This window comes from Garra rufa, chromosome 6, assembly GCF_049309525.1.
Source record: "Garra rufa chromosome 6, GarRuf1.0, whole genome shotgun sequence".
NCBI lineage: Eukaryota > Metazoa > Chordata > Actinopteri > Cypriniformes > Cyprinidae > Garra > Garra rufa.
The window spans coordinates 11,194,774-11,216,382 of NC_133366.1; the positions used below are offsets into that span (position 1 = coordinate 11,194,774).

The window sequence follows — 21,609 nt, forward strand, 5'->3', positions numbered from 1 at the left end:
AAAAACAAACACTGAAAAGCACTTCAAAATATATATTTTGATGACGGTGATGACAGATTTTTCATTTTGTGTGAAATATTAAACCGTATAATAATAATAATAATAATAATAATAATAATAATAATAATATGCAATTTTTTTTAAAGCGATAAATCACATAAAACATAGTAATATAATATAAATATACAAATATTTTTAATTCCTCTTGTGTGAATTAGTCCTTAGTCACTTAAAATAAAGTAATATAATACAAATATAATATTAAAAATATAAAAATTATTATTATTTTTTTTTTTGGGGGGGGGGGATCCAAAACAGCACTGGGCCACACTAACAAAAAAAAAAAAAAAAAAAACGAAATCATACTTTTTTTTTTTTCGTAGTAAATGATAACAGTTTTGGATGGGATAATTCACACAAAATATAATATTTTAGAATTCTTCTTTTCTTTTTAAATGTATGTGAATTATAATGATACAGTCAAACCAAAATTTATTTAGACACCAGATATGATTTTTGATATTTTTAATATCAATATTATACCCTAAAATTCTTCATACAGTGGACTACCAGTAAAATTGATAAAAATTTGGGACCAAAAATTTGATTTGACACTTTGACCTGACCAAGTTTTGTTACATACCTTTCTATCAAAGTTATATGACATTATCAAGATGAATTTGTTCTGACACCGTTTAACTCTTTAAGTTCTTGTAATTTTTTATTATTATTTTCTAAACTCTACCGAAAAAACTGTGATAATGAAATGTTGAAGGTGTCTGAATACATTTTGGTTTGAATGTATGTATTTATATATATATATATATATATATATATATATATAAGTACTATTAAACTTACCATGTTTTTCTTTCCATTTGTGTTCCTACAGGAGGAAAGCGGACTTCTTTTTCCTCTTGCAAAGCAAAGACAGCAGCTACAGGCCCCCTTTTAGAGATGGAAGCCTGCTAGATTCCTCAACCTTTCACCCCTCCGTCACTTCTTGACCCCTGCGGAATTTCCAGAGGGTCCCGGTCCTTGAATCTGCTCCTCGGCTGCAGGCGCTGCTGTAGAGACGTTGAACTGAGAACAGACAATCACCAACACAGGCCCTCACGCAGACCCGTGAATACTCGTTTGAACGTTCCTTTTTTTTTGTTTTTTTTGTTATCTGTCCTTAATTCACTCCCGAAGCCGAAGGCGTTGCACTGATTATGTTCCTCGACCGTTTGTAAAGCGCACATATGGCCACATGTAAACAAACACACGTTCCTACACCTGTTCCTAAGTTATTCTAAGTTATTTGGCACCTCTGTCTTCTGTGTTCACCACGTCACTCCCTCACTTCCTTTCGTGCCCCGTGAAACGTAGCAACACAGGGGGCCGACACACCTCACGGCGTTCCATCGCAACAATTTAGGGATCTGGAAAACAAGAACGTTTTGCATTATGACACATTGGTGCAAAAAAGAATCGATGTTTTGATTTTTTTTCTCAACATCTTGGGTTCACCTTTATTTTGAATGCTTTTTTGATTATTATTCTTTATTTTCAGTTCTCGGTGTATATTTTAAGTGATTTTTTTTTTAATCATTATTTTATATATATATATATAATGGTATATGAAAATAAGCTTGGAGACAGGAAAGCCATTTTTCTTGTTGAAGCGTCTTGCAGAAATAGCATTTGAAAGTCTTCTTTTTGATAACTATTTGTAACGGATATCGACTTCTCAGTCTTGCGCAGATGTAAAATAATGCTCAATGTGTACTTTTTAAAAAGAGATGTCTGGATGTCACTTTTCTTGGTATTTTTGCAGGCAACATTAGGACAAAGGTGAAAGAGTAGGTACCCAGAGGCCTATATTTTATTGATCTAAATTGACAAATGAAGCAGATATATATCTATATATATTTACCCCAGCACTTGGCAGTCTTTCTTTAATTGCAATGTACCTCTGTCCTCTGTCTCTCTGGTAGGTAATAGAGTGGTCTTTTACCATGTTTATTCCATGCAAACGTTTCCACATTTTATTATTTTTAATTGTTCTATTTTAGCATTTTCAAATGTTGTTTTTTTTACATTCATTGTCATATTTTGAAGCGTTAACTTGGTGTAGCATTTTGCTTCCAAGTGGTCACATTCGAACTGTTTCAACATGTCTTTTTTTATGAAAATAAATAGGCATCTTTGGCTGAAAACGATTGCAGCATGTTGATTTTTTTTTACATTTTATCATATACACTGAAAGAGTGCATTTCTACATGATAGAACACATCCTGTGGATCTCTTGGGAAACTTCAAAAGGCTTATTAAAATGAACGAGAAATAAAATGCAGCTAGTTACTGTGCCTCGCTGTTCATTTTAATATCTATTTGAATATTCATGCGGCCTTAAGTACATGATAATAAGGGAAATGATTTGCAATATAGCTAAAAAGATTAAATGGCCATTCATTTTTCTCCTTACAAATGCTCAAATTTGGGGTCTAAAAATAAAAAGTATGATTTTGATCGTTGAGTTGTTCAGTATGCGGCTGAATGCAGTATGACAGTGTACACAACTGATGTATGTAGGATGTTTCCAGTATCGGTAAAGCTCATCGAGTTGCTGTCGACGTTTAAGGGACCACAGTGCCACCTCACGCATCAAACGGCGTCGCCATGTGTTTTCTGAGGAGTTACTGACATTTGGTGTTTGTAATAGGCCTAAGTTTCTAACCCAAGTTTATGAGGACAGTTTACTAGAGATAAATAATGTTTAAGTTTAGTTCTTAATAAAATGCAGTCTTTGTCCTGTTTCAATTATTCTGTGTGCTCATGTTTGCCTTTATGTTTGGTTCGTCTGTTACAACAGATGTTTAACAATAGGATTAAACTGGCTATAAACGACAATGTATATGGTGGGGCGCCATCTACTGGAAGAAGATGAAATCAAAACACGACTGCCTCATGCATTTTTCGTTAGTTAAAACATTAATCCTACATATTATCCTCCTTTTTCTTCCCGTAAGAGTGGACGCAGCCATTTGTTAATTTTATTGGTGTGGCTTCCGGTCTCGTCCACGTCCAGCTATTTGTAGCTGTACAAGGCTTGTTTTTCTGCTTGATATTGCAAATCGATGTATCTTGCCATATTATTTTAATGTATTATCTTAATTATGAGCACACTGATTTGTAGTGCAAAGAGTTTTATTGTTTACTGCACGTCTTTTCCCCCGTTATTTTCCTATCACACCCATCCGTGTTAAAGAAAAAGGTGAATATAGGCTACACGTTTTCATCAACAGTACACCGAAGAGCATTTCACAAGGACTAAATGCTGGATGCTACAGTAAAGAAGTTGTCTTTCTGCTTAAATAAGCATTCAAATAAGGTAAGTGCAATTTGACAGTGTAAATAAATGACCCTACAGACCCGCTAGAAAATGAACATTTTTTTATAGTAGAATAGGCCTACATTAATATTACGATTATAGAAAATTGCTCAATAGCAACAACCCCTTACGAAATTTAACCATTGATTTATTGTAATAGAAGCGTACTAGTAACCATATATATATATATATATATATATATATATATATATATATATATTTTGCCGTATTAATTACTATTCGTATAACCACAGTTTTACTATGAGTAAGCTGGTTAAACTATGCAGTGTAGTAAAACCATGGGTAATTTTTTGCAAAGGATAATAATCCTAAAGCAACGTAATCACTAAACCGGGTTTTTAAATTAAATATTAGGCTAATGTAAATATTACCACATATCCAATTTAAATGAAAATATCCATCTTTCTTTAACGCGGAAGTAAGTTCATGTGTGAGACTTCCAGTTCATTAGGTGCTATATCGAAAAAAACAGAGGAAGAACAACTTGCAGTAAACGGTAAAACTGTTTTGCACCACAAACCAGTGTGCTCATAATTAAGATAACGGTCAAATAATATGGTACACCTATTTGCAATATTAAGCAGCAAAACGAGCTGTTTTCTAAAGCTAAAAATAGCTGTTTGCAATAAGACCGGAAGCCCGACCCATAAAATTTACAATGACCATGCTCATTCTTACACGGAAAAAAAAGGTGGATACAAAAATATTTGTATACGTTAGGCTATATATGTATAGTTTATCACAAGGTTCCACTTTGGTTGATCTCAAACACATTTTGTGAAAATATAGGTTAATGAAACATGAAAACTATGTTGACTTTCACCCAAGTTTAAAAACTTGAAGTGGAACTGGAAGTTTGAAGTGTTTTGGTTTCGTCGCAATGTTCAACACTGTGGCCTTCCGTCTTAAATTATTCTCGTTAATTTGTGCTCATATGTACCGCACATAACAGACAGCTGTTTGCTTTTTAATAAGAGCCACTTCCTTTGTCGTGGGGTCAGTGTGATGTCATTTACTCACTAAAGATGCTCAGACTCCGTGTCATTTCCCGCGGTCTGCTCTCTCTTCCGTGGGCATCAGTGAGTGTATAATGGCTGTCTGCCAGAAACCCTGTGTGTGTGCGTGCGTGTGTGTGTGTGTGTGTGTGTGTGTGTGTGTGTGACTGACCGGCGGCCTCAGAACAAAACAAACAACAATATGAGGAGGAGAAATTAGAAAAATGGCTTTTTGATATGGAAAACCCTAAAGTAGGAAACTCTGCGCTGTTCCCATGAAGCATTCACACGGACGGAATTCCCAGGAAGGCCTCATCGTCCGGAAAGAGTGAGTTAAAAAGTGAAGTTATTCTGAGAAATGCACGCAGATTATTTGTTTGAAGACTTAACTTGGTTTGGCACGACCTAGTGTTTGTGGTCATTGTATTCATGAAAATATCTGGACTGTAAAATTATAAAAGGTTGTTTTAAATAAAAATGAATAACAGTTTTGAATATTTTCATAGTGTCAATGATAAATGATCAAAGCTCACAACTTCCTAAAAACCTGCATGAAAACTCTGAACTGAAGGTGCAACAACTGAAATTACATGCATATAAACATGTGCATTTATATTGGACATTGCAGAGTTAAGAACTGAAATATATATTCATGAATTCTTCAAAAGAAAAGTTCTTACATGTTTTCCCACACAATGTGAAGTGAGTCCACAAGCAAGGGCATCTGGGGACGCATCCGTTTGTGATTTTATTTCAGAAGTCTTCAGCCAGGAATAAAGAAAACTTCCAAGCACCAAAAGTTAAAGTACAAAGCATGCGAATAAACAAGATTCATCACTCTATGTTAATTACTGATACAACTTTAAAACGTTTGATTTTTCATGTAAATCGTGTGTGAATACAGTGGCCACAAAATGCTGGTATTTATCTTTAAAAGAAGTGTTTTTATGTTATTTTACATAAGGACATTTATATTTTTTAAGTGTGACCTAAGAGCTCAAATACTTTTAAAACGAATTTAATGAATTGGTTTCTATTTGCGTTTTTGGAGGACGACATTTCTTTATGTGCAGGCAGTACATTTACACTGGAAACAACAGCTCTCGACAGTTTTCTTGACTGTGAACCGAGACTGAATAAATAATGAAACCGCGACATCTAGTGGCTACATGTTGTACTATGAAGAAATTTACCTCGCAACATCAAACCAAATGTGACCAAGGACCACAAAACCAGTCATAAGGTGCATTTTCTTGAAATTAACATTTATATATCATATGGACGCTGAATTAATAGGCTTTCCATTGATGTATAGGAAAATATTTGGCCAAAATACAACTATGTAAAAATCTGGAATCAGAGAGTGAAAAAAAATCTAAATATTGAGAAAATTGCCTTTAAATTTGTCCAAATGAAGTTTTTAGTAATGCATATTACTAATCAAAAATTAGGTTTGGAAATATTTACAGAAGGAAATTTACAAAATATTTTCATGAAACATGATCTTGATATCCTAATGATTTTTTGCATAAAAGAAAAATCGATCATTTTGACCCAAACAGTGTATTGTTGGCTATTGCTACATATATATATATATATATATATATATATATATATACCCATGCTACTTATGTTTTTGTGGTTCAGGGTCACATGTCACGTAATTTCCTATTGCAAAACAAACACCTGTTTTACAAATAATTGACAAAGACAGAATTCATAAAAAAATATCATTCAAACCTGAGGGTGCAAGGGTCAAATCTCACAGGGATATGTAGCAATAGTCAACAATACACTATATGTGTCAAAATTATAGATTTTTTTTTAATGCCAAGAAGATATTATGATATTACGTTCCTACCGTAAATACATCAAAACTTAATTTTTGATTAGTAATATGCATTGGACAAATTTAAAGGCCATTTTCTCAACTGCTCTCATTCTACTTTCTACTGTATATCTGACAATGAATGCAGTAATTCCAAAACACATGAAAAGACATTTTCAAACTTTTTAATGCAACAGACATTCAGAATTAATGAATGCAAGTTTTTAACAAATCACAGCAAGGCACTAGATGCAGTGGACAACATTCCTGTCTTATAGACATTAATATCTTGACTGATTTGCAAGTGGTCCAGTATTTCATACAGGACTTAATTCCCTGGGACATGTGGTGCATCTGACCACTTTTTGAACTTTTAAACATTTATGAAATTCACAATCAAACAGTCTTTTCAGGACAAGTGGCTCAGTCCAGTGCATTTCGTCGACTAGACTTCTTTTGTCCTCATTTCTGTTACTTGTGCTTGTAGAATCCCTCACCGGTTTTCTTGCCCAGTTTGCCCTCTGCTACCAGCTTGTTGAGCAGGGGACTGGGGGCAAACAGTGGGTTATCGGGGTCCTTCTGATGCCAGCCTACACAAACCCATAATTAGAAATCAACACAATACTGTTATATCAAAACTTGGTATGCTCAGTTAAAAATGTTCACCGTCAATAATAAACTTGGAAGTGTCCAATCCAACATAGTCCAGAAGCTCAAACGGACCCATAGGATAACCAGCTCCAAGCTTCATGGCCACATCAATGTCTTCCTTAGAACCGTGACCTGGGGAATAAACAAAACAAGATTAAACCCACAAATCTGAGCCAAAATATTTAGTATATTTTTAGTACTTACCTCTCTCATGTAGTCGAACAGCTTCTAGCATGTAAGGAACCAGCAGACGATTCACTATGAAACCTGGAGTGTCCTGAGAGGAGACGGCAAATGAGAGTTGATGAATTTGTTCAAATTAAATTGTTCAAACCACAAGTAAAAGCAATTCTCGCTTTAACAATCACTACTAATAATAACTAGACAGATAAAGTTTGAAGACAAACTTTTCTGGTCCAGGGTCACATATCGTTAATATCTTTCTTGCATGTTTCCAGAATCAGAATCTAAGATCATAATACAATAGCTTTAATACTTCTTGAGTTACATGCACATACATTTTGGAAAAATATTTTTGAGACTCAAACAGGTATGTTCTAATTTTAATGTTATTTCTTTGTCAGATATTCTTTAAATAAAACAAGTATCAGCTACACACAAAGTGACCAACATTTGGTTTTCAAGCACTGAAATGGGTAATATTCAACAATCTGGACATGGAGCCTCATTGAGATATATCTCTGGGAATGAATGACATAGGGCCTTGAAAATTAAGATTCCAAAAGAAAAGTGTATTAACAACTAGAATCTAAAAACTATATTGTGATCTCTTTAATACTTCTTGAGTTATAGGCATGCAAACTTTGGAAAAAGAATATTTATGGTCAATGCAGTTGGCTTGACAGAAAGAAATGAGATACATCTCTAGTTTTAATACTATTTGCTCTTCAGATGTTCCTCTTTAAAAGAAAAGTATCATCCTATTTCTTCAAACTGACCCACATTTGGTTTTTGAACACTGAAAATGTGTACATTTTAACGATTTACTCCTGGAGCCATATTAAAATCCCAATATCTCTGGAACCGAATCTCAAAGGGCATTAAAAATAAAGATATCAAAAGGAAAGTTTGTTAAGACCCAGTATCTAAAAGGGAATTAAGCTATTAATATTTCTTGAATAACAGGCATGCAAACTTTGGAGAAAAGTACAGTTTCCCCATTTTTGAATGGTCACCACTGGCATATAATACAACAAAGATTGCTAAAGTCAACTGATTTTACTAACAGAACTACCAATCTCTGTGTAAAAATAACATTATGATGCTGCCATCTTTCTGAAGACATTTTTACCCCCCTGTTACTTGACTCTGAATCTCAGCTGAAAATTGCCATTTTGACCTCCCTCTAGAAAATAGTGGATTAATCAGTAAATATTTATCCATGACATATAATATTTGGCTTTCATCAATATATGTGTCTCACTTTGCATGAAACAGGATGCTTTCCCAAAGCTCTGCTGAACTCAAGGAGAGCGTCAAAAGTCTCTTGGCTTGTTCCTGGAGCTTTAATCACCTGAGATAAGACAGTAAAGTCAGATAGTTAACAAGACAACGCAACTACACGTTTAACATATTCAAGTCAATGCAAACTGCGATATCTTAAAGACAAATGTCATTTGCATTAATGTGGGTGGTTGTGCAATGAGTGAATTATGAACTCAATCCAAACCTCCACCAGCTTCATCATTGGGACGGGGTTGAAAAAATGCAGACCGCCAAAGCGATCTAATCTGGCTGTGGAGCTGGCGATGTCTGCGATCGGCAGGGAGGACGTGTTGCTAGCGAAGATAGTGCGTCTGAAGAGAGAGCAAACATCTGACTGATACAATACTAAACCAAACTTTTAGTGCACAGTACAAGTTTGTAAATTAGGATGCATATATTTACAAAAAAATTAAACACTGATTTTGATTTTTTTTTTTTTTTTTTTGCACCCTCAGATTTTCAAATAGTTGTATCTTAACCAAAATTTCAGATAAAGTATAAATCTCACTTTTGAAAAACTGACACTTATAACTGGTTTTGTGGTCCAGGGTCACAAATAACATCTATAGATTTGTTAATTTAGTAAGTATGCGTGTAATTAGTGGGTGCCTTAAATCTTATTTGCTATATAAATCCATAAAAATTCATACTTTGTGCCATCTAGTGGTCAAAAGGAAAATAAAATCAAATGCACCTTGTACCCAATCTTTCTTTCTTATTAATACTTTAACTTACTCTGGGGCCGCTTTGTCTAGAGCTCCAAACAGATCTTGTTTGACTTTGAGGTTTTCCACAATAGCCTCCACCACAAGATCAGTGCCCTGAACGACAGACGCAGCATCTGTGCTTGTAGAGACATTTTTCAGGACTTTCTGCATAAATGCCTCTCCATCCTAGAGAACATGAGCCAAGGTTAAAGAACAATAGAGCATGATTAGCCATTAAACCTATGTGACTTAAAGTCAGTGTTGTCAAACTAACCTCAGGTTTATCGGCAAACTTCTTCTTTGCAACTCTCTTCAGACTAGCCTCAATACCCTTTGCACATTTCTTCAGTATGTCTTCAGATGTGTCCACCAACACCACTGAATGTCCTGTGGATGCAGCAACCTGAAAAATAAAGAAACATCACCAAACAAAGCCAGTTGTTGTGATGTAGAAAGAAACTCAGTTCAGTGCGAAACACTATAAAATATTGGTCTCGAAATCAATTCCTGAAGGGCCAGAGTTCTGCAGAGTTTATTTAAACACACTGTGGCCTTCCAGGAGTTTGAGACCAATGCTGTAAAGTGTAATTCAGAGTACAGTTTACCTAATAATAAACATTAAGTATTTCCCTCATGTCTTTCCAAACCTGTATGCCTTATGTTCTACTGTGAAATGTAAAGATTTGGAACAGATTTGAAACATAGTGCGAGTAAACAATGACAGAAGTATAGAAAATATTTCAAACAACTTTAATACGCAAAGTAAACATTATACATAATCAATATATGTTTTATGAAGAGTATAGATAAAAGAAAACGATAGTAATGAGCGTAAACCTTATGTGTGCTGGGTAAGTGGGTGAAAGGTCAGTCCTTGACATGAAGTTACAAGACAGTCGCAACATGATGGGAAAAGTTTGCAAAAACTGGCCAAAATTCATTCACACATCATCGTCAAATCAATGCAACTACACGCAACTTCAAACTATTAAATAGCAATCTTCAATAGCTGTGTTGATAGCATTTAGCTTGTAGCCTGGCACTAGCAAAACGCTATTTACTTCATTTTTAATTTTAACGTTACCTGTGCGATGCCAGCTCCCATCAGCCCGCCTCCGATAACAGTGACATGTTTAATAGCAGCATTTAGAGCTGCAGAAGATGAAAGGGTCCTGATGCACTGGCGTGTAATGAATGCCATGGCGAGCAGCTATCTTGCGAATGGAGCACACTGCGCGTACACAAGCCTTGCTCAGCGCGTGCACGAGAACTCGCGCAAAGGGTTTGCTGATGTGGTCACGTGGTTTCCTCCCCTTGCGACGACCTTTCAGATACAGTGAAGACCTGTTGATTTATTATTATATCAACTAGCATACTGTCACTGTGTTTATTGTTCTTGGAAACGTGTGTTTTTATTAGTATTATTAACAAATCTTGCGTTTTAATGAATGTTGATAACCATTTCTGTTACATCTCTGTAAAAAGACAAAAATATTTATTTATAGTCATTGAACAACCGCATATAATTGCCGTTCTTTTTTTCCTTTATTATTAACAAATGGGTTTTAATGTAAAACTCCACTTTAAATGTTGATTACCATTTCTAAGTTAAAAAGATTATTTTGTAAAAAGACAAAATATTTATTTATTTAGTCATTATACAATCGCATACACTTAATTAATTAGTTATGAAAAAATAACGCGATTAAAATATTTTAACGCAGTTAACGCGCTGGCCCCGCCCCCAGATCTGTGCATCATCTTGTATTTTCTATAGTTAAAGGGATAGTTCACCCAATAATGAAAATTGGATGTTTATCTGCTTATCCCCAGGGCTTCTAAGATGTAGGTGATTTCGTTTCTTCAGTAGAACACAAACGAAGATTTTTAACTCAAACCGTTGCAGTCTGTTAGTCATATAATGGCAGTCAATGGGCACCAAATCTTTGAGAGTAGAAAAAACATACACAGACAAAACCAAATTAAACCCTGCGGCTCGTGATGACATTGAGGTGTTAAGACACAAAACGATCCATGAAACTCCATAAATGCAGTTATGCCCTAAAATGTAAGATATTAGAGCAAAAAAAAAAAAAAAATCCCCTGTATGTGTTTTTGTCTCATATTTATATCATATGAGCGATATCACAACAGGAGCAAGAGCAATATGACAGGAGTGCTGCTTTTGTCACGATCTATCACAAGTTAAATGTAATTAATATAACAGTTCAGTAAATACATTTTTATTGTCTATATTTTAAACACAATATGTGTTTTTGCTCAATTCTGCATAGAATATATGATCTTTACAGCCATAGCAGAATTGTACAACACAGTGTTCAGTTTTTGAATGAATACGGGTTTTGAACGAATCATGATCAAAGGCCTATTCATAAAGAGAACCATTTACTTCTTTCCTGAATGAATCAGCCTTTGGAACGAATAATAAAGGCATTTAGCGCCACATGCAGGCAGATTTAGTTCATTTAGGGTATCATTTTATTAAAAAAATAAAATAAAAAAAATCTGTCATTTATTCACCCTCATTCTTTTTCAAAACTTTCTTTTGTAAAACAAAAGAAGTTTGAAGACTGTTGGTAACAAAGCTGTTTTGGTTGCCAATTCCATTCATTATATGAACAAAAAGTACTGAGATGTTTCTGAAATGATCTTTCTTTCTTTTTTTTAACACTGTTTTAGTTTTTACAGTAATACACTGTGTAAGATTAGCATTAAGAAACAATATTGATGATATTGATATTGCAGGAATAAATGACAATATCCACCTTTTTCTTCGACGCGGAAGTAAGCCTATGGGCGAGAGACTTACAGATTGTTTATTGCTTTAGGGAAATAATGGGAAGAATGACAAACCTGTGAGTTTATAATTAAGAAAATGCATTAAAATAACATGGTAAGACACACTAATTTGCAATATCAAGAAGCAAAAACAGCTATTTTGTACAGTACAGCTAAAATAGCTGAATATGGATGAGACCGGAAGCCAGTCCCATTAAATTTGGAAAAGAATAATTTGACTCGTTCTTAGGAGAGGTGATTAATCATTTTTCAAAAATGACCACATAATTATAGCATTATTTCCTCCATATCAAACAATTTATAAAGTCAACATTTTATCAATAATGTATTGATTAGGGTAAAAATAAGTGATAGTATAAAATTAGTGTGATTGTTTACTTAGGAAGGGGCAGTGTCATTGAGCTTGTGATGAAACAATGGCACCTGATGTGTTTAGAAAGAAGACAAATCAAGATAAATACTGTTTTTTTTTTTCAGCAGAATATTTTATTGTGCATCATTTCCAATCAAGCAGTATTTTTGTCAAATTATACAAAAGTGTGAAAATAGTGTGTATATAGGACACATGAGATTATAGCTATGAAATTAGCCCTAGCAAGACTGGCCATTTTATTCCAAAAATATTTTTTTTTTATTTCCATAAAACGACATCAAACATTTTAGATGCGTTGGAAATGGCGCTATCCTGAAAACGTTCATGATTTAGACAGAATTATTCTGTTTTGCATGTATGTCCATTGTGACACCGAACATTGTTAGTAGGCAAATTAAATAAATTAGTTGTTTTATCCCACCCATTCATGTTTTTAACAACACTTAACCATATTTTAAATAGTTTTCTGCAATCATTTTTCAGAAATGTATAATAATAACAACAGTCTCATAGTGCAGTACAGTAACCAAGTCATCATTTTGGAAAAAAAAAAAACAGTTCAGTTATTGGATTATGAAATTAATATTTTAAAATGTAATAATAAAACTGACATTTGCTGATATAATACTTAGGTATGTGTTCTTATTTCTTGAAATTGTTCAGGAACATTTCACATTAAAATAATCTCAAAACATTTTTGAAAAAAAAAGTTCAATTTTGTTGTATTATGAAATGAATATTTTAAAATAAACGCAATTCTAAAACTGAAATATTCTGATATAATACTTAGATATGTGTTCTTATTTCTTGAAATTGTTCAGGATTTTAATTTTTATACATAAAATAATCTTAAACTTTTTTTGCTTCATCATGCAGCTTCAAAGGCCCTTACTTAATTTTATGGTCCAAATAATGGACAACACGTGCAATTTGCTACCCAGTGATGCCTCATTGTTTGAGGAATGACATCTCTTGTTTTTTTTTAAAGCCTGTTCAGCGTGCTTTCACACTGACAGTAAATGGGCATGGAGCCAGAGTTAGGCCAAAGCGTCCGTGCATATGTGGAGCAGATTTACCATCAGGAAGCCTGAAAGTGAAGGCCTGCATCAGACTGGTGAACATCAGAAACAGCTCCATCTTAGCCAGCTGCTCTCCCATGCACACCCTGCGACCTGCCAGACACACAAAATATAATTTAAACAAAATTCTCCTTGCAAGAGTAGTGGTAACTTAAAACATAAACATGTGAAACTGGTGGTTTCCAGGCTACATGATTTCTACAAACGTACCTATTCCAAATGGAATAAAACAATCTTTCCTGAGAAGTTTTCCCTGTTCATCCAGAAATCTGCCTGGATTGAAGTCATCAGGATTTTCCCACACGGTGGGATCCCTGTGTACTGACCAGAGGTTTGGGATGATAACTGTTCCTTTAGGAATAGTGTATCCTCGGAATTCTGGGAAGAGACAAATTTAGATTAAATATTCAGTTGTTTGTCATTTTTAATGTGTCCTCTCAAAGTATTTGGACACCCTTTAATATAAAAAATACAGATACGGCTTAAAGTCTGACTCTTATCTAAAGTTCAAGTTGGTCTGGTTCAGTTTTATTCATTAATAATTGACATTATACAAACATTTAAAAAACAAAAGTCCAAATACATTTAGTCGGGCACTGTACATAAAATATATTCTGGAGTGAATCAAAAACCTGGATAAACAATTATCTGTGTCATTTTTCTACGCTGTTCTATTCTACCATTTTTTTTATGTTCTATTTTGTCAGTCTCTTCTTTTTGATTCTGTTTAATTCTATTCTATTCTGTGCTATTCTGTGTCAGTCACATCTACTGTTGTATTCTGCTCCAGTCACTATGTTCACTATGTTCTAGTATATTACTTTTCATTCTATTCAACTCTATTCTATTCTATTGAGTCAGTCTCTTATACAGTTACGTTCAATTCTACATTCATTCAACACTGTACATAAAATATAATCTGGATTGAATCAAAAACCCAGATAAACAATTATCCAGGTCACATTTCACCCCAAAATTAAAAGAAAAATGAAAGAAAAACTACAGGTATGTATAAAATGTATATTTACACCTATATATATGTGTTTTATTTTATTTTATGTTATATATATTTATCATAAGAACAGTATATTAGACTGTTAATTAGATTATTCTATTCTCAGTCAGTCTCTTACATTATTCTGTTATGTTCAATTCTATATTATTCTATTCAATTCTGCTTCAGACTATCATACTCTGTTCCATTAAGCTGTTCTATTCTATTCTATTCTATTCTATTCTATTCTACTGTGTTATCTATTCTGTTCCATTTTGCTATTTTATTGTTCTATTCTGTGTAATTTTTCTATTGTTCTACTCTGTTTAATTTTATTCTATTCGATGCCACTTTATTATACGCTGTTCTATTCATTTTATTATGTTCTATGTTGCCAGTCTCTTCTTTTTGATTCTGTTTTATTTTATTCTATTCTGTTCTATTCTGTCAGTCACGTCTACTGTTCTATTCTGCTCCAGTTTATTTTACTATGTTCTAGTCTATTACTTTCCATTCTGCTTTGTTTTGATTCAATTCAATTCAATTCTATTCTGAGTCAGTCTCTTCTACTGTTCTGTTATGTTCAATTCTACATTAATTTAATTCTGCTTCAGTCTATCATACTTTGTTTTAATCTGTTCTATTCTATTCTATGCCAAAATCCATTATACTCTGTTCTATTCAGTTCCATTCTGCCATTTTTTATGTTCTATTCTTTGTCATTATTTTCTGTTTTATTACTGTTCTATCCTATTCCATTCTGTCCTGTTTGATTCCATTCTGACATCAATATCTTCTGCTGTTGTATTCTGTTACATTCTAAATTATTCTATTCTATTCTGCTTCAGTCTATTATATTCTGTTCTATTCTTTTCTATTTTGCCCTGTTCTGTTCTATTGTATTCTGTGTCTGTCTCTTCTACCTTTCTATTCTATTCTATTTCGTCAGTGTCTTGTTTGATTCTATTTTATTCTATTTTGCCGTCAGTGTCTTCTGCTGTTGTATTCTGTTAAATTCAAAATTATTCTATTCTATTATGCTCCAATCTATTATACTCTGTTCTATTATTTTCTATTCTGCCCTGATTTGTTCTATTCTATTCTATTCTATTCTATTCTATTCTATTCTATTCTGTTCTGTTCTGTTCTGTCTGTCTGTCTCTTCTACTATTTTATTCTACTTCATACTGCCCTGTTTTATTCTATTCTGGCAACAGTATCTTCTGCTGTTGTATTCTGTTAAATTCTAAATTATTCTATTCTGCTCAAGTCTATTATACTCTGTTCAATTCTGCCCTGCTCTGTTTTGTTCTATTCTATTCTTTCTCTGTCTCTTCTACTGTTCTATTCTAATTCATTCTGCCCTGTTTTATTCTATTCTGGCTGCTGTTGTATTCTCTATAATTCTAAATTGTTCTATTCTGCTCCAGTCAATATTATTCCGTTCTATTCTATTCTGTGTCAGTCATGTCTGTTCTTCTATTCTGTTCAATTCTATATTATTCCACTCTCCTTCAGTCTATTTTAATATGTTCTAGTCTATCATTTTCCATTATGCTTTGATTCTATTCTACTCTATTTTGAGTCAGTCTCTTCTACTGTTCTGTTATGTACAATTCTACATTATTAAATTCAATTCCTTTTCAGACTATCATACTGTTTTATTCTGTTCTATTGTATTCTGTGTTGTTCTCTTCTACTGTTCTATTCTGTTTAATTCTATTCTATTCTATTTTTTTCTATTCTAATCTATTTTATGCCTAAATTTATTATACTCTGTTCTATTCTGTTTCAGTCTGCCGATATTATGATGTTCTATTGTGTGTCATTTTCATCTACTGTGCTTGAAAACTTTCATGAGATTCTTCCTGTAAAACTGTGCTGAAGGTACCAGGCAGCAAATTTGCTTCACTTGCGTATTTCCCTGCCAAAGGCCTGACCTCACCTGTGGTCTCCGAGGCCATGTGGGGTATGGAAAGAGGAACCACTACAGTCATCCTCAGCACCTCCAAAATGGTGGCTTCTGTGTACGGCAAACTGCCCTTATCGGTCAGAGATGGGACTCTCTCAGATCCCACCACTGCATCAATCTCCTGCTGAACCTTCTCTATGTGTTCATCAAACAAAAATGTCATATATAACCAGAAACCAAACCTTCAGACATTTGTGAATTACATGGTGAACATACCTTGCACATCAGGATACAATGACATATAGAGAATACTCCACAGCACACTGTTTGTGGTAGTATCAGTGCCTGCAATAAAGAGGTCCCCTATGATGTAGAAGAGATCATCCTCTGAGAACAAGTTCTCTTCTGAATGATCTCCCTTTTGCTTGGCCAGCATCTCCACCAGATACATGTCTATGAAATCCCTGGGATTCTCAGGATCCAGCGTGGCCCTGTGCTTCGCGATAATCTTCTTCAGAAAGGCCGTGATGTCGATCTCCACACGCCGCAGCTCCTTGAAAATGCCACAGGGCAGGTAGTAGAGCCAGGGAAACACGTTGACCAGCAAAATGGATGTGTTGACGCTAATCTCCAGCCCGTGAGACATAAGATTCAGCATGGTTTGGAACTCCTGGTCCTGGCGATGGAAACGCTGACCCAGACTCATGGAGGAGATGACGTTGGAGACAGCATTGCTGATCAGGGGAGTCAGATCGATACCAGAAGGCTCTGCTTTTTCAATGAGGCTCTGCAGTTCTGTTTTAATCATGGTCAGGCCTTCATGGATGCATGGCTCCAGACTCAGCTTGCCAAAGCCAAAGCTGCGTAAACTGCTGTGACAGAACTTACGGTTTGTCTTCCACAACGGGCCATAAGGTGCAAACACAATCCCTGTGAACAACATTTAGTTCAAACATACAAAGCTTTGCTTTCAGATTTTGAATGTTAATGTAAATTCTTTTATCATTATTTTATGAGCACCAATCAATTACATTTCACTGAAATTTCTGAAACCAGGCTCTGACATTCTATTCTGTTATTTTAATCTATTGTTACCTATTCTGTTTTGTTAAATTCCATTCTGCTTTATTATTTTGCTATTCATTTCACCATGGTCCTGTTCAGTTCTGCATTAGGGTTGGGTCGATAGACGATGCCATCGTCCATCGACGATGGCCAAAAGACATCACGATGCTGAGCCGGCATCGCGATCCTCCGCCCCGCCGTGCCCCGCCGTGCCCCGCCCCGCCCCCGCCGCAGCAGCAACCCGCTCACGGAAAACACACACTAAACCCCTATGTAGCCAAATAAAATGCATGCTTTCAATTTCTGCATCTTTACTTATTTTATTATTATTATTATGAGGAAATAATAACAAGGAAGTTGTTAGTGATCACAATACAAATAGTTAACTCCTAACGAATTACATGAAAGTTCGTTTACATTAATAAATGAGGCATACAAAAACAGCAGAAAAAAAAATCAAAATAATTTTAATTAAATTCGATTAAATAAACTACACCAAATATGCCAGAGCTTGGAACAAAAACCAAGAGTATATCTTTTTTTTTTTCATCGAAATACGAATGTACAATACAAAGCCTAGTTGGAACACTTGGATTTGTGCCGATAAACAGAGGTGCGTGAGCCCAACGTGCTATTTTTAGTTTCGCTTTAGTTTGTTAACTTTATATATTTTGTTTCATTTCTGTTCTGCTCTAAATACCTCTACATTTAAATAATTAGTTTTGGAGTCAGGGTAACTAACTTATAGCTATGTTTATAGTGTTTATAATGTTAATACATAATATTTTGATTGATTTGGTATTATTTCTGATATTAAGCTTTCTCTCTAAACATTCCGCTGCTCATTAAATGCGTTTTAAGAGAGTGTGTTAAGCAGTAAGCAAATAATGAGAGCGTTATTGAACTTAAAAAAGCTGACTGGTCGAAAATATGACCAACACACATCCTCCAAATGCATTTAAACCCGCGCTTGATCTTGTCTCGTCTGCACGCACGCACAGTCATGATGCACTTGTTAATTCCGGATCTTTAAAAACAAATACCGGAACGCAAAAATCTAAAATCGGACATTTTTCAGAACAGGATCCGGCTCAAATTAAGCACTTGTGGACATGGTAGGCTACAATTAATTAATTTGTTATGAATAAATTATTTAACAACAACCATCCCTCACCCCCGCAGACGATGCCATCGTCCATCGCGATTTTTCACATTAGACATCGTACGATGTCAAATTGGTCGACATCGCCCAACCCTATTCTGCATCATTATAATATATTGCACTGCTCTATTCTGCTCCAGTCTATTCTACTGTTTAATTTTATTCTATTCAGTTGCATTCCACTGTTTAATTAGGCTCTATTCTGTTCTGTTTGTCTCTTCTACTTTTCTATTCTATTATTTATTATTCTAACCTGTTTTATTCTATTCTGACATCAGTAATGTCTGTTGTTGTATTCTGTTAAATTCTAAATTATTCTACTCAATTCTGCTCTAGTCTATTATACTCTGTTCTATTCTTTTTTTATTCTGCCTTATTCTATTCTATTCTATTCTATTCTATGTCCATCTCTTTTACTGTTCTATTCTAATTAATTCTGCCCTGTTTTATTCTATTCTGACATCAGTAATGTCTGTTGTTGTATTCTGTTAAATTCTAAATTATTCTATTCAATTCTGCTCTAGTCTATTATACTCTGTTCTATTCTTTTTCTATTCTGCCTTATTCTATTCTATTCTATTCTATTCTATTCTATTCTATTCTATTCTATTCTATGTCCATCTCTTTTACTGTTCTATTCTAATTAATTCTGCCCTGTTTTATTCTATTCTGGCATTAGTATCTTCTGCTGTTGTATTTTGTTAAATTCTAAATGATTCTATTCTATTTTGCTACAGTCTATTATACTCTGTTCTACTCTTTTCTATTGTGCCCTGTTCTATTCTATTCTATTCTATTCTGAGACAGTCACGTCTACTGTTCTATTCTATTCCGTGTCCATCTCTTCTACTGTTCTATTCTAATTTTTCTTCCATTTTATTCAGTTTTATTCTATTCTGGCATTAGTATCTTTTGCTTTTGTATTCTATTAAATGCCAAATTATTCTATTCTGCTCCAGTCTATTATACTCTGTTCTATTATTTTCTATTCTGTCCTGTTCTATTCTATTCTGTGTCAGTCACGTCTACTGTTCTATTCTGTTCTATTCTGTGTCCATCTCTTCTACTGTTCTATTCTATTCTAATTAATTCTGCCCTGTTTTATTCTGTTTTCTGTTCAGGCATTAGTATCTTCTGTATTCTGTAGTACCTTGTATTCTGTTAAATTCTAAATTATTCTATTCTATTCTGCTTCAGTCCATTGTACTCTGCTCTATTCTGAGTCAGTCTCATCTACTGTTCTATTCTATTCCAATTCATTCTGCCCTGTTTTATTCTATTCTGGCATCAATAACTTCTGCTGTTGTATCCTTATTAAATTATTCGGTTCTATTCTGCTCCAGTCCATTATACTCTGTTCTAATATTTTATATTCTATTCTATTCTGTGTCCATCTCTTCTACTATTCTATTCTATTTTATTCTGCCCTGTTTTATTCTATTCTGTCATCAGTATCTTCTAATGTTGTACTCTGTTAAATTCTAAATTATTCTGTTCTGCTCCAGTCTATTATACTCTGTTATATTCTATTCAATTCTGTGTCAGTCACGTCTACTGCTCTATTTTGTTCTATTCTATTCTGTGTTTGTCTCTAGTAATGTTCTATTTTAATTCATTCTGCCCTGTTTTATTCTATACTGGCATCAATATGTTCTGCTGTTGTATTCTGTTAAATTCTAAATTATTCTATTCTATTCTGCTTCAGTCAATTATATTCTGTTCTATTCATTTATATTTTGCCCTGTTCTGTTCTGTTCTATTCTATTGTGTCTGTCTCTTCTACTATTCTATTCTATTTCATTCTGCCCTGTTTTATTCTATTCTGTTCTATATTGTGTCAGTCATATCTGTTCGTTTATTTCGTTTTATTCCGTTCTATTTTGTTTTGGTTGTAATCTATTACTTTTCAGCATGCTCTTGATTCCATTCCATTGTATACTCTATTCAAGTCTGTTCTACTCTTTTCTATTCTGTTCTAGTCTATTCTGTGTCTATTTTGTGTTCCAGTCTACTGTCCTGTTTTATTCTATCCTGTTCTACTCTTTTCTATTACATTCTGCCATTTTATTATGTTCTATTCTACTTTATTCTATTCTATTATCTCTTCTACTGTTCTACTCAATTCTAAATCTGCTCCAGTCTATTGTACTTCGTTCTATTCTGTTCTGAGACATTCTTATTTACTGTTCTATTCTGGTAAATACTGTATTCTGTTCTAGTCCATTATACTCTATTCTGCTCTAATCTATTCTGATCTATTATCATGACATTCAGCAATCATTAACTATGACTGATTTATCTTACCTTTCCTCTTGGTGATAATAGTTACAAGAGGTATATGCGGTCTGTCAGAGAAGACCTCCGGATGGTTTAACATCGCGTCCCGGACAGTCTCATATCCATTCAGCACGACCATGAGCTGAGGCCCAACAAAAAGGCTGAATATGTTCCCATAGAGTCTGGACATCTCCATGAGTCCAGCCTGAGGGGACAACGGATTAGAGCCCACCTTTGCAAACTCTTTGCGATTCCTTGCAAGTCGTCTCGAAATAAACGAAGGCACAAGGAAGCCCCCGAAGTTGCCCACGATGGGCCATGGCTTTGGACCCGGAGGGATGTTCGCATATGTCTGACGCCGCTCATACTGTTGCAGCACATAGAAAACAATCACAAACGCAATCAAACCTACAATGTTTGCAGGCGAGAAGACATACTGCCACAGCAAAGACAGCGAAGCGTCCATGACTGGCGCACTTATCAAATCCACTGACTCTTAAAACAGACGCATAGTTCCTCCTGATCAATACTTGCTATCTGCTGATCAAACACATTTTCTTCCTGTGTTGTTGGAGCTGCAGCATGGGTAGTCTGTTTTTGTATTTTTCATTGGCTGAGAGGAGCACGCTGAGAGTTGATTGGTGAATCAACCAATGACGAAAAGAAATGGGTGGGTTAAACTGATCCAATAAGAGGAAGCAGACACAGAAGCTTAACCAGAGATGAACTTCTTGTGAGGTAGTTACCTGACTGTAACCTGACTGTCAATTTATAACAGTAAATCAGTTTTTATTTTATTTTCCGATTTCATTTTAATTTCAGTTATATATATTTGATATATAT

The 21,609-nt window shown here is 34.4% G+C and overlaps 3 protein-coding genes across 6 annotated transcripts in view; 1 reads left to right on the plus strand and 2 right to left on the minus strand.

Annotated features, from left to right (window-relative positions):
* The window catches only part of lef1 (lymphoid enhancer-binding factor 1), a 51,491-nt gene extending 49,286 nt beyond the window's left edge, over positions 1-2,205 (plus strand). For all 4 annotated transcript variants that reach the window (XM_073842189.1, XM_073842191.1, XM_073842190.1 and 1 more), the window contains one exon: positions 893-2,205. In XM_073842189.1, coding sequence (XP_073698290.1) covers positions 893-955 — 63 coding nt within the window. In that variant the 3' untranslated portion in view covers positions 956-2,205. The remainder of the gene's footprint in view (positions 1-892) is intronic.
* Positions 2,206-6,389: 4,184 nt separating this feature from the next.
* Positions 6,390-10,340, minus strand: hadh (hydroxyacyl-CoA dehydrogenase). Its single transcript, XM_073842334.1, has 8 exons — positions 10,169-10,340; positions 9,359-9,487; positions 9,113-9,270; positions 8,562-8,688; positions 8,316-8,405; positions 7,076-7,148; positions 6,887-7,003; positions 6,390-6,810 (listed from the first exon to the last, which is right to left on the minus strand). Exons 1-8 carry the CDS (start codon positions 10,283-10,285, stop codon positions 6,692-6,694), a joined length of 930 nt encoding a protein of 309 aa, XP_073698435.1. The 5' UTR covers positions 10,286-10,340; the 3' UTR covers positions 6,390-6,691.
* Positions 10,341-12,367: 2,027 nt separating this feature from the next.
* cyp2u1 (cytochrome P450, family 2, subfamily U, polypeptide 1) lies at positions 12,368-21,319 on the minus strand. Its single transcript, XM_073842798.1, has 5 exons — positions 20,794-21,319; positions 16,539-17,192; positions 16,296-16,457; positions 13,567-13,734; positions 12,368-13,449 (listed from the first exon to the last, which is right to left on the minus strand). The coding sequence occupies exons 1-5, from the start codon at positions 21,230-21,232 to the stop codon at positions 13,271-13,273; spliced, it is 1,602 nt and encodes a 533-aa protein (XP_073698899.1). The 5' UTR covers positions 21,233-21,319; the 3' UTR covers positions 12,368-13,270.
* Positions 21,320-21,609: the final 290 nt, after the last annotated feature.

Bases quoted from the DNA above. Each gene is read 5' to 3' on its own strand.
- hadh (XM_073842334.1), bottom strand. From the start codon at position 10,285: ATGGCATTCATTACACGCCAGTGCATCAGGACCCTTTCATCTTCTGCA. The intron at 9,488-10,168 runs GTAACGTTAAAA...TTTATTTTTCAG, and splicing joins TGGGAGCTGGCATCGCACAG to GTTGCTGCATCCACAGGACA. The intron at 7,004-7,075 runs GTAAGTACTAAA...TTTATTCCCCAG, and splicing joins TGTTCGACTACATGAGAGAG to GTCACGGTTCTAAGGAAGAC.
- cyp2u1 (XM_073842798.1), bottom strand. From the start codon at position 21,232: ATGGACGCTTCGCTGTCTTTGCTGTGGCAGTATGTCTTCTCGCCTGCA. The intron at 17,193-20,793 runs GTAAGATAAATC...TGTTGTTCACAG, and splicing joins TATTATCACCAAGAGGAAAG to GGATTGTGTTTGCACCTTAT. The intron at 13,735-16,295 runs GTGAGGTCAGGC...GTCTCTTCCCAG, and splicing joins CATGGCCTCGGAGACCACAG to AATTCCGAGGATACACTATT.